Below are 12,873 nucleotides of genomic sequence, written 5' to 3' on the forward strand. Positions count from 1 at the left end.
AAGGACGCTGACGTGGTCCTGTGAGGAGGCCATGGCCACTGGAGGGGTGTGGAGGTGCACGTCCCCAGCCCGGCTCCCTGCCTGGCTGGGAGGTGGAATCACCCAGGAAATGGAAGAAAGCGCGTCCTTGTCCTGGGGACAGAGCTGTGCCCCGGGCGGCGGTGGGGGTGGGGCAGGCCTCGAGCCGAGCAGTTTTCCAGAACTCTCTGAGCTCCTGTCATGCCGCCCGGCTGGGCAGGGCCACGGCCCAGGTGTTGGGCGCAGCGCGTGGGGTTTTCCCCGCGGTCCCTTCGGCGCGTACGGCCGTGTGCGTCTCAGCCCGTTCCCAGTCCGTGTCCCCAGGTGCGCTGGCCTGGAGTGCTGTGTGTTCATGTCAGTCGCCCAGCAAATCCCAAGTAAGTTGGCAAGTTTGTTTCTAGTCATTGAGCGGATTACACACTTTAAAGACTCACAGAATTGATTACTCTTACAGCAGTGTTTTGAGCAAGACTGAGCTGGCAGTGCCACCAGAACAGCCTTGCTGGTGGCCATCCTGAGTGGGGTCCGCACCCCTGTTGTCCCCGAGGCCCAGCTCCTCCCGCGCATCCTCCTGGCGACCCCCTCGCGCCTGGCCATCGTGCGGCTTGGAGCAGTGCCTGGCTGCTCAGAGAGGAACTGCCTGTCATCGGCCAACGCCCTGGCAGAGGGGAGTGACCAGGGTGGATTTAGGCTGGGGAGGATGAGCGTCTTCTGACGAGACGCCCCATGGGCTGCTGCTGTCAAGGGGGCAGAGAGCTCCGCAGACGTCACCAGCATTCACTCCCAGGCCGTCCATCCTGTCTCGATTCCTTTGATTCCTAACACCACGGCCCACACGTGTTCCTCCGCCCCAAGGACAGGCTGTGTGTGTGGCCAGTGGTGACCCTGCTAGTCAGCGAGCAGACCAGGCAGAGGAACGGGGCTGGCCGGAGAGCAGGCCGCCAGGCCCGATGGCGCGAGGCGCTGCGAGTCGGGCAGTGGCGGCTGTGAGCAGCAGGGCTTGCTGCGCAGCCTGCGTTTGGTTTCGGTTAATTTCCGCTCGCCCCAGGGAGGAGGCCAGTCTAGGGGGGCTGGGCCATCGCGTGTGCGGCTCCCAGGCCCCGCGTGCACAGGGGATGTGGGCCAGCTAACCCGTGCGTCTCTGCTTTTCCCCAGGAAAACACAGCACAGCTCCCTTGACCAGAGTTCTCCTCCCCAGAGCGGGGTGTCGGCCTCCTACAACCACCCGGTCCTGGGCATGTACGACGCCAAAGACGACTTCCCTCTCAGGAAGACAGGTCAGTGCGCCGCGGTCTCTCACTCACGCGGGATCACCTGCGGGTCTGGAAACACTCGCTGCTTTCATGAAAGCATCATTTTAAAAAGAAATCCCTGCACATTCTCTTACGATTCACGCCAAAAGAAATGAGCCTCATGTATGTACACCTAGGTTTTAAAACTCACTTCTACAACATGGTAACACAGTTTTCTTTAGTGACGTGTCACGCTTTGCTGCATTCAAACGCATCGCCTTGGTGGCCGCAGGGGTAAAGCCGTTCGTGCTGCTGTGGGAAGGGAGAGAGCATGTGGCCCTTGGGTCAGCTCTGGGCAGCACCCAGCCAGGTCCCCGGAGTGGGAGGCAAATCTTTACGTGACAGATATTTGTTGTGTCCTGCAGCGGACATCCCAGGTAGGTCCGGAGTTACATGCAACACTGTGTTGTGAACCAGGGAGAGAAAAGCATTTGGGCAAAGCAGGAGGCCTGGACCGTTCCGGAAGCAGGGAGAGGGTGCTGTGGCTGGCAGTGTCTGACAGCTCAGGACACTCGTGGAGTTTGTCAGCAGCGGGTTTACGTGGGCACTGGCTTTGGGCAGGATCAGGGTGGCCACAGACATCAGATTTTCGTGGACAGAAGGGCAGGGGCCGGGGGGGAGGGCATGCCTTGGAGGCTCTGTCCCCAGGGAGGAGGTGATGGCGGCGCTGAGTGTGGCGTGGTGGCCTCGTCTCAGATGTATCAGGTGGACCCACCACACGGAGTGCAGGGCGCCTCCCTAACGGGGCGGCTCTTGGAAGTGAGGTCCGAGGGGCTTTTTCTTACTACACAGAATTTAAGTCTCTGCTCCCAGAAGGTCTGGTAGTTCTGGGCAGAAGCGTGTTAAAGAGTCAGTCGCACAAGGGCTTCTCCACCTGGGTAAGGAAGCTTCGTGCTGTGTGCCAGGGCTCACTGGCTGCCCGTCCTGAAGACAACAGCTTGAGGTGACATTCACGGGTCTGTCCATGGGCAGAGCTCACCCAGAGACGTTTATCATGGAACCAGGGGCTAAAGCGTAACCAAGAGCTGGAGCTGAAGGAGGGGGTGTCTAGTTGAGCCTAAGTAAGACTTGACTAGTCTCCGAGCTGTGTGACGTGGATGGGCCATTTCATGCCTGCAGCCTCCCTGAGGAGGGCACCACATCAGGACAGCAGTGTCCCCGTGCAGTGGGCCATCTCAGGACAGTGGCGTCCCCGTGCCGTGGGCCGTCTCGGGACAGCGGTGTCCCTGTTCAGTGGGCTGTTTCAGGACAGTGGCATCCCCATGCAGTGGGCTGTATCAGGACAGCGGCGTCCCTGGGGCTAGAACCCCGAAGTTACCGAATGCAATGTTAGAGGCTGGCAAAGCCCCTCCCAGTCAAAGGCACAAGGACCCCAGCATGGCAAGGTTTCATTTCAGTCCCCAGCTATCTGTTGCTGGAAGTGAACGTGGAGCTCTGTCCTCTGTCGAGCTGGTCGGAGCCTGTGGTTCTCGCTCTCCCACTGAGGGCGTCTTGGATTTCACCTGGAGAGAGCCCGAGAACACAACAGAACTGGCTCAGAGATCAGTATTTTTTCCAGAAAGATGTACCCATTAATACCAGGAGAGGGTCTGTGGGCTGGTCCTCAGAAATTGCCCTCCAGGTCCCCTTTCTCATCAAGTTCAGTCAACAGCAGAGTCCACGGTGCTTGTCAGGCCCGTGCCAGGAGAGACCAGGGGACAGGGAGTCAGAGTGCGCCTGCCCTGAGGATCCCGGGCCCGAGGACGAGCTCGGCGTGGAGGGGTGAGGGTGGGAGGTTGTGGACTTTGCAGTGAGACAGCCTCGGGGTTGGATCTGTGTGTGCTCATTTAATAGTTCTGTGTGACAAATTCCTTAAGTTCCCTGGCCTCAGTTTTCTCATCAGTAAAATGAGTCTAACCCCAGCTGCATCTCAGGGCTGTGGGGACTCAGGAGAAGGACCCAGGTGTGCACCCAGCAGAGTCTCCTCTCGTCCTGGGTGTGACGACTGTGGCACCCCGTCTCTAGGGCAGTGGACGCAGGAGGGGATGGCGGGCGAGAGCACGGGGACATGGCTTCTCGGAACACCCCACTTGACGCTTCCCCACTGAGGTCCCCAGGAAAGGACAGTGGGCCAGCTGGGGCAGATGGGGCAGCTCCATTCTTAACAGAACGTCGGGGCTGGGTGGTCCGGGAGGTGCTTGCTCTGGTTCCTTCTTGCACTCCCAGATAACATCAGATGGCCCCGGGAGCAGCTCCTGCTCTGAGCAGCAGCACGAGTGATTTCATAGCAAGGGCTCCTGGGAGACTGTCGGGAGGGCAGCGTGCACCCTGACCAGGCCCTGTCCTGCGGCCCCAGATCTGTGTCCCATAGATAGGGCCCCTCTGATCTCCCGGCTTCTGTGGCTGTTGGCTTCCTGTGCTGACTTAGTTTCTCTGGGAAGCACAGTCTCTGCCCCACTGACCTCCTGCGCAGCGCTGCCCTGCAGCCCGGCTCCCACGAGAACAGGAGGGAGAGCTCTCTTCACACCTGGGGAAGGAGTGTTTAGAATACACAGTGCTCCGGGAGAACTTAATTAATGCTGGATTGCAGTATCAGTTCTTTTAAAAAGGCATCACTAGCACATTAATAATATTAATAATATGAAGATCTCGGAGAAAATGTTTAAACCACCTAAGAGAATCTTGTGTGGTGAGGTGCCCTGTGTCATCCTTGATACATCTACTGTCACACACCTGGCGTCACTGATTCTAAGTCATTTACATCTGTGCATGTCTGTAAGAATTGGTGATATGACAGACTGCGCTAAATGGAGTTTTAGTTATGAAATACCTTGAATGAATAAAATGATAATCTTTCATAATTGATGTACACTTAAATAATTACGTGATTTTGACTTCACGCTAATTTGTACTGACCTTGCACATAGTTTGCTCATCTCAGTCTTTAAAGGGGGATTATATGATTTGTGATCGTGTGACCCCCTTGGCCACTGTCTTGCTAATGTCTTCAGTACACCACGCATCGGGGGGCCCTGCAGATGCAGCTCGCACCTGTAGCAGCTCAGGTGTCTTATTTCCCTCATGAAAAACAGGTAGCAAGCCCTGTCCTGAGCTTTGCATATTCGGGGAGTTCAGATTTGCCTGGCCTGGGCCGGCCCGGCTCCCTCACTCAGCACCTGCGATTCGGGGAGCCCCTGAGCTCCTCTGTGCCTTCGTTTGCCGCCCGTGGGACGGCCCTCCCTTGAGAGATAGCCGAGTTCATGCTCGCACAGGGCTTGGAGTGGGACCAGATCAAGGTCGGCTTCTGCTGTTGTCCTCTAAGCTGTCAGGACGTTCTCGATCCTGTCTCCACCGTGACCCATTCCTGCCTGACTTAGTGTCCCCCATGTCCCCCTCAGTGTCCCCAGCCGGGCCAGCCACAGGCAGGAGCCACTCAGCTCCCCTTCGGGAAAGACCACACAGGAAAGAGCCCCAGCATTTGTGGCCAGACGTCCCGCCCTGGGCCTTTCAGGGCCACCTCGCACTCCTTGCTGGCCTCCTCCACAGGCCCCACCTCCCAGGAGCTCAGATCTAGACACAGCCCCCAGGTCGCAGCCAGGGGCGGGCTCCTAGGCCCAACGCCCAGCTCTGGCTTCCTGTCCGAGGCCCCGCCCCTTTCCTGGATGACTGACAGCCCGGTGTCTCCACTGCAGGAGCCCCCACCTGCCACCAGACCTGGGCCTGGGTCCCAGCTGCAGTGGTGCCTGGTCCCTTCTCTCTGCTCCTGGGCAGCCTCAGGCCCACCCTAACTTGAGGTTTATGAAGACTCTTGAAAGCTGCACAGTGTATGTTTCTAGATACGGCCTGAGTGTGGCAGGAAGGTGTTGGCTCGCGGACACACACAGCCGCGCACTGGGTCCTTCCTGTGGTTTGCGGGGCAACAAACGGCTCAGCCAGAAACTGCATTTAAGCAAAGCCTCTGAGTCCACATTTGCACTGAGGAATGGACGCTTCTCCACTTTTAAAAGCAGAGTTTTGTCACTTTGATGATATTTAGGGCTTTTGTTTTTCTCCAGTAACATCTTCATCTTGATTTTCTTAAAGATGTCAGCTCCATGTATCGTTTCATAGTGACTCTCAGGTTTTCCTCGTATGTAACGTCTGATAGGTGGGAAGAGGCGAAAACAAACCCAAGTCACTGTCGTCCAGCCAGTGCAGCCCCTTCCCGGTTGTTGGCAGCGTGTTGGACACCAGCACTCGGACTCATGCACCCACCTGGAACTGTTCCGTCCGGGATCCTGAGTGGCCCCTCAGGCCCATGGTCCTGTGAGTGAACGTGGTCGTCATGGGGCCCGCTGGTGCGGTGGGCCGTGGCACTGTCGTGGCTTATACTTGCTGTTTGTTTTAAGGAAGCAAAATTCCAAAGCTGTTGTTCAGTGAGAAGTGGGCAACCTCAGCCTGGTGCCAGGGTCTCGAGCCTGGCCCTCAGCCCAGCCCCCACAGCTGGCCGTGAATTGGGAGGAGGCCAGGCAGGCCCTGGGGACCGATCTCCCAAAGCCCCTGCACTGACCTGGGTGGTCAGCCACAGGTGCTGGCCCCCCTGGACTTGCTGTCACGGCCAGGCCTCCTCCGGCTCTGCCCTTCTGTCCTGGTGCTTCCTGACACCAGTCACCACTGCCACAGCTGCCCGTGGGAAATACCTGTCAGTGACCTGATGTGCAGAATGCGAGTTTCCCTCCGTCGTGGGGGAACCTGCCCCACTTGCTGGGGGAGACGGGGCATACGTAGGCCCTGCGGCCAGCCTGGTCCTCCCTGCCTGGTGTCCTGGGCAGGCTCCCGGTCCCCCAGCTGTGTTTGCCAGTCTGCACGGTGGGGCAGGAGTCGGGCAACGTCACAGGGGTGGCTGGGTAAGTGCTAGCTCCACTGCTACTGCCGTGGACGTGGCAGGGGTCGGAGTGGGATGGGGGCAAGACGGCGTGGCCCAGGAGGGCTGGGCCCCTGCGGGGAGCCCCAGGCAAGGGGGCTACAGCAGATCTCCTTGGGGGCCACCACACAGCTGCCAGTGAGGCCGGGAGGCAGAGTGCGGCCATGTGCTCTGACCCCTTCCTGCTCTCTGCTGTCCACAGTCTCCTGCATGTACCCGTCTGTCTGGTCTACACACGGCCTGTGTTGCCCTTGGAAGGAGTGTGGGTTCTGGTAAATCACCCTTTTTTCCCAAATTTAGCCTGAAAACCTGCAGTGACGTGCTCAGTGATTGTTCCTAAGTTGCTGTAAGACCCCGGGAGACAGATTCACCACTTACGGGGGGCACGTGTGTGCGTGTGTGCCGTCCGTGCCTAACGCTGGCAGCAGCCCTTCGCAGTAGGAGTCGGGAGTTCCGTCTTGCAGAGGTGGAGACCGAGGCTGATTACCTGCCCCGTGGCCCGGCCGTCAGCAGAGATCAGGGTCATCAGATTCCAGTTCCCCACACCTAACCACGAGGGTGTCGTTGAGGTTTCCTGTCCCAGGTGTGCACTAGCTGAGCTCAGAGCGCCTTGCCGCCTATTTGCGTTACAGTATCTATTGAGAAAGTATCTGCAAAGTGCGTCCTGTGTGCTGGGCTGTGTCGGGTGCAGACCAGGCCATGGCTCTCAGCAGCCCTCAGGCCAGGGGGGAGGGACATGAGCCATGGGGTCCTAGGCCAAGGTGAACGTCAGGACGGCCCCATGGGGCCAGGCCAGAGAGAGAGCGAGGGCAGCTGCTTGGGCACAGGAGGGCAAGGCCATGTTTGAGCCCTTGTCCACGATAAAGTGGCTTGCGGCCCTCTCTAGAGTCTCCCCAGAAGCCCTGACCCCATTGCGCTGGTCTCTGGGCACTAGGGTCCCATTCCATGGCTGCATCTCAGCCCCCACCCGCCCTACGAGATGCAGCCCAGCCAGGCAGCTGCAGGGGACCGGGTTGCATTCTCTGTCATCAGTCGAGCCCCAGAGCCATCGGCAGGCACGTGGAGCTCTCCGCACGTGCTATTGATAGTAAACGAGATCATGGCACAGGTGGGTGTGCTGATCTGTGTGTGGGATAGGCTTGGTGCTGGGAACTGGGACCAGGGTGTGTTTTCCGTACCGGACATCCATCTCTGCAGTGTGGGAAGGGGCTGTTTGACATGTGCACGGCCCATCGTCTGGCTGCCTCTGCCTTCCTCTCATGCAGTGTGGGGAAATGTCTGGACGGGTTGGTGGGACCAGGCAGAAGTGGGCGACCCCCACAATTCCTACGGTTTTACGTAAAGGTGTGTTAGGTGCAATGTGGTGAGTGTCCTTTCGCTGTTGCTCGGGCCGTGGACAGTGGAATCTGTTCTTTCTGAGCTGCCTTTGAGCAGCGGGAAGGGAGAGGGCGTCCGTAGTGCCGGGCAGAGCCCACCCGGCGGAGCTCCAGCTCCCAGACAGGCAGCTCCCGCGGGAGGCAGGCTCTTGTGCTGGACAGGGTCCTCCAGCAGCTTTGTGCCTTTAAAAAATGGGTGTGAGTGTGTTGAGAAGGTTTCTGAAGAGGCTTTGCTGTGCCTAGAGAGTTGGTGAGTACAGTTTGGTCCTGGGCAGCTTCCGTGTCAAGAATAGCAGGTCACATGTCGTCCTGTGTTCCAGCCTTCAGACTTCAACATCCCTCAAACTTGAGCTCTTTCCAGCATGAAAAGTACTCAATGAAATCTTGAACTAATCTTTTCAAATGTGCATTTTTTCACTGTTCAGTAGTAAGACTATACTGAGGTTGGCGGCAGCTGGACTACGCCAGGGAGAGGCCGGAGCAGGCGCTGGGGTGTGGGGCAGGACACAGCCTGCAGGCATCACGGCATCTCCTGTGGCTCTGGAAGCAGTGAACTTCCTGTTCCAGAAAGATTAGGGACAGCAGGGATGCTGATAACAAAATGCCAGGAGGTAAAATCTCACTGATTTTCAGATCTACAAGTGGTAGTATCTTGAAAGTAGTCAAGCGAAAACCTCAGAACTCAAAGGCATGTAGTAAACATGCCTGGGCAGGAGCATTCGTACCTCTGTCCCAGACGGTGAAAGGTGACAGTCTTCCCCGAGGGGCAGATTCCTGTGCCCTCCCCAAAGGAGGCTGCGCACTGCACTCCTGGGATCCCGAGGTGTCCCGCGCTGGAGGTTTGGGGCCTGGGTGCAGAGGACTTGGGGGCTGCGGTGGGCTTGGAGTTGCAGGTTTGCTGATGGCTCTGTCCACGCAGGCAGGGCGTTTGCAAAAACCAACCCAGGCCCAGTAGCTGAGGGAGGCCGGCGCTCGCCTGTCATCAGGGTGGGGCGCAATTGGCACCCTCCACTTTGGAAGCCTCACTGGCGTTCACAGATGTGGCCACGTGCAGGGGACACAAAGTGTCATTCAGAAGTCATCACGATGTTCATGAGCCAACGCCCTAGAACAATCCCTGTTTGTCGATTTTTCTCAGATCTGAGAGCGCCGCAGCTATAAGGACATGGGTGAATTATTTAGGAGAATGTTATTTAAGAGATGTCACCATTAAGTGACTGTCACCCCTCACCAGCTTCCTGCCGTGCCCAGTAAATCAGCCCAGGAGCCTTGTTTCCCCAACACAGCAGCAGCTACCAGCACTTCCGTCCGTCATCCCGTCTTCTGGAGACACAGCCAGAGCGTCAGATGCGTCTTGTTCGCTGTTTGGGGCTGAGGAGTGGGATGGGTGCTCTGCCTGGCGGCCTCCCCGGGATAGCGCAGCAGTGCTAAGCGCTCACTTCCAGCCCCCCCACCCTCGGTGACTTGCACCCCGTTGTCTGCCGGCTGTAACAACGTCTCCTCTTCGTGCAGCTTCCGAGCCCAACCTGAAACTGCGGTCCCGGCTAAAGCAGAAGGTGGCCGAGAGGCGGAGCAGCCCCCTGCTGCGCAGGAAAGATGGGCCGGTGGTCACTGCTCTCAAAAAGCGTCCGTTGGATGTCACAGGTACGTCAGCCGAGCAGGCACAGGCCCCGCTGCCCCCTCGGCGAGGCCTTCCTGCCGCAGTCGGTTTCTCCTGGCACCTCCAGAAACTCCCCCGCCTTGTGTGGTCTGTCCCCAGGGCAGGGGGCGCTGGGGCTCAGGGGTCTCCACCAAGTTGCACCCCGGCGTTACTTACTCAGAGCTGGTTCCGGTCGGGCGCAGGCATTGGGGGGCGACTGACTTGGCTTGGGGGAGACATTTACAAGGATGTTGCGTTGAGGTTTATCTGAAGGTGGGTTTTAACCGCCCCTGCCCTGTTACTGGTGAGTCGCACGTCCTGCCGCTGCCCATTACACAGGGTCTGCACCACCAGCGAGTTGTGAAGTCCTCCCCGGCCAGAGTCCGTCCCCTGAGCAGGCGAAAGTGTCCCAGCTCTGTCTGAACGTGCTGCGCTTGTCCCATCTAGTGGTGGATGTGCAGAAAGGCCAGGCCAGTGGAGCCCATCCTGGGCACAGCACCCCCAGGCCAGGCCCCTGCTCCCACGGGGTCCCTCCCCCCAGGGAGCACCCCCACCCGGGAGTACCCCTCGCTGCTCCTGAAATTGGGGCACCAGGATAAGGCGCTACTGGGACCGCCAGGGAACGCAGGCCGGCTTGGAGGCCAGGGCCCTTGGTGGCTGGTCTGCGAGCGCGTCCTTCCAGTGTGTCCTGGGAGCGTGCCACTGGGGAAGGGGAGCCTGCTCCCTGGTGGCATCCTGTGCATGGGAGTGCCCAGCGCCTCGCACGGGCTCAGACTCGGCAGTGAGGCCGCACCAGGGCTGCTCCCCAGACGCAGAGCTGCACCTGCCCGTGCCAGCCCCACCTGTGCTTAGCAGTGCTCAGCCCCAGGCTGACAGCCTGCTCTGGACACTTGTGGATTTGTACAAAAAAGAGTCTGACACCTTCATGCATGGGGACTCTTTCTTGTCATTTTCTTCTTTTTTTTGATGTAGGTGTCTTTCCTCTGATTATTCTAGTACTTTGTTTAGAACGATCAAGAATGTTGTAAAGTCTCACTGAGTCTAACTGGGAAAGATTCAGCTCAAATGAGGGACCACGGGAGCTGGAGCCTGTTGGAAACACGGACGCAGCCTGTTTCCTGCGGGCAGAGCCTGGCTTGGGCCGGCCGGGCAGACGGATGAACCTTTGCGGTTTTCCTGCCGCGCAGTTGTGACGGCAACAGGCTTCTGAGAGCTGAGCCCGCTGTGCATGTTGCCACCCAGGGACAGCTTAGTGCTGTTTGTGAGTGACATAAAAACGAGACAAGGTTCTTGTCTTCAAGAAGCTTGTGATCTGATCTGAGAGCCAGCCCGTCACGTGAGACAGCCGAGGACACGTGCATGGTGGCACCTGATTAGTCCTGAGCTGCGCTGTGGGGAGTCCTCGCCCCGGAGCACGGCAGGGAAGGTCGGCCACAGCCACGCTGGCCAGGCAGCCTGTGGAGCTGGTGGCTCTGTGCTGCGACAGGCGGGCACATGGGGCTGAGACTGAAGGTTACGCGGTTCCTGGTCGGCCCAGGCACAGCGGCTGCAGGCGTGGGGAGGCGCCCTGCCTGGAGCTGGGTTTCTGGAATGGGGAAGGAAGGGCTTCCGGGATGAGCGATGTCACCTCCCCATGGATGTGCTCGAGCAGGAGAGCCAGGTCCACCGGGTGTGCGGGGGACCCAGAGTCGGGGGACAGGACAGTCCATATTCTGCCTTTTCCCAGTCGCTACTGAAATCCACGCCCTTGTAGGAGCACAAAGAGGAAAACAAGTTGCCCGCGGCACGTGGTCTGAAACAGTCACTGTTCCCATCTCACGTGTTTCCTCCAGCCTTTCTGTTTGCTCACGCAGTGGGGTCCCGCCATCGCGCTATGCAGTCCCGTGTCCTTGCTTCACTTCCTGTCAGTCACAGACATCCTCGCGGCCCCTCGGATGGTGTCCCCATCATGCTGACATAAACAATCCCTTGATGACTGTGCATTTATATTTACTTTCTTAGACCGATTCCTGGAAGTGGAATGAAAAAAATATTAACATCGAGTTAAAAGTATCTGAAATAAATATCAGATATATATTTTCTATTGCCCCCAAAAGTCTTCTCAGGCACATGTGAAAGTGTTTACCGGGTGGCACCCCGGGGAGGCGCCCTGTGCAGGAAGATTTGCTGGAACTTGGTGTGTCACTAGAGACAGGCGGCAGCGGAGAGCGGGTCCGGGCGCGGCCGCAGGGGGTGCGCAGCCAGAGACGGGAGAGGCGGGGGCTCGGGGAACGCGCATCCTGTTTTCCTGAGTGGGCTGCAAACACCTGCTCAGCCCAGGCGGCATCTCAGCAGTTCCCGGTTAGTGAAGTGCAAATAATCATGATTTCGCCAGATGGAGAAGACACCTCTGGGTTTAGTGTTGGGGGCAGGGAGGGCGGGAGGTGGGATTAGCGAGGAAAATGGGGAGGTCCTGTGTCCATTGTCATTACCTGGGACGGTAGGCTCAGCCCACTCCTCCGAGCTCAGGGAGCGGCAGGAGCAGAGCAGGGGGCGCTGGAGTGCACTGGGCAGTTCACGCTCAGGGGTGGGCAGCTGCAGAGGGCAAGCGCCCAGGGTGTCCTGCGGGGACAGCTTGGTGGCAGCCCTGCTAGATTAACCTGGTCAGGGAGTGCCCTTGACATCTTCCTTAGGCTGTGTGACCCGGGACGGGGACGGTGCTGCTCTGTGCCTCGATTTCCTCTTCTTTGCAGGGGGGATGAGATGGCACTTCCCTCATGGAGTTGACGAGGGATGAACGAGCTGATAGAAGCAAAGCTTGGAAGCCAGCCTGCCGGGTGGGGAGGGCTGGGGGACGGTGCTGGGGTCGGGGTGATGCGCGGAGCACGTCTGCAGAGGCAGCTCCGTGGTCACCAGCCTGCGGCCGGCTGGGTCCTCTTGGTGGGTGGGGGTGCCTCATGCTCTGGGCTCCAGAGGAGGCGGGGCAGCGACCGGGCTGGGGAAGACGGTTTGCTGGGGACCGTTCCGCCTCCCAGCTCAGCACGCCTGCCTGAGCGGCTGTCCCCGAGCCCCTCGTGTTCCCGTGGCTCTCTCCTCCTGACCTGCCTGAGCTGCGGGAGCGAGGGCTGGGGCGAGGTTCTAGGTATTCAGAGTCCCTGCTGAGACACCGAGAATTTTCAAGGCAAATAGGTCACATTGTGTTTTCTTTGGAAAGTTTTAACCAGATAATGTCATTGTTAAAATGCCCTTAAACCAAAGCTAAACCGACCCTTACGTGAGTGTTGAGAGCCACAGGGGCCCCCCCACGGTGCGTGGCGTGGCCGGGGCCTTGGACTCGCAGGGCCGGGACTGGACCGAGTGCCTCTCCCAGGCCCGGCAGCCAGGCCTGCCCCTTAGATGCTTAAAGGTCCCTGAAGAATGTCCTAGTGTGTGTCCAGTAGCACTGATAGATCACAGAAGCCACTGCCTGTGTGTCCCCTGGATGTTTGCTGTCATGTAGGGAAAATAAGGTTTGGTTCACAGTGAGCACTAACAGCAGGTTGCTTTATTCTGAACTAAGCTCTTTTCAGCGAGCACAGTAAGTTTGACCCTTTGCTGTTCAAAGTCATTTGGCTTCTGTGTTTCCTGGTCTTTTATTGTTAGATTGTTAATGTCCTTAAAGATTTATCTTCCTGGTGTTTAATATCA

The 12,873-nt window shown here is 58.4% G+C and overlaps 1 protein-coding gene across 15 annotated transcripts in view; it reads left to right on the forward strand.

Annotated features, from left to right (window-relative positions):
* The window catches only part of HDAC4 (histone deacetylase 4), a 256,229-nt gene that overhangs the window by 181,866 nt on the left and 61,490 nt on the right, over positions 1-12,873 (forward strand). For all 15 annotated transcript variants that reach the window (XM_045558639.1, XM_045558649.1, XM_045558643.1 and 12 more), the window contains 2 exons: positions 1,174-1,295; positions 9,081-9,212. In XM_045558639.1, the coding sequence (XP_045414595.1) occupies positions 1,174-1,295; positions 9,081-9,212 (254 nt within the window). The remainder of the gene's footprint in view (positions 1-1,173; positions 1,296-9,080; positions 9,213-12,873) is intronic.

The sequence above is a fragment of the Lemur catta genome, chromosome 8, assembly GCF_020740605.2.
Source record: "Lemur catta isolate mLemCat1 chromosome 8, mLemCat1.pri, whole genome shotgun sequence".
Classification (NCBI taxonomy): domain Eukaryota; kingdom Metazoa; phylum Chordata; class Mammalia; order Primates; family Lemuridae; genus Lemur; species Lemur catta.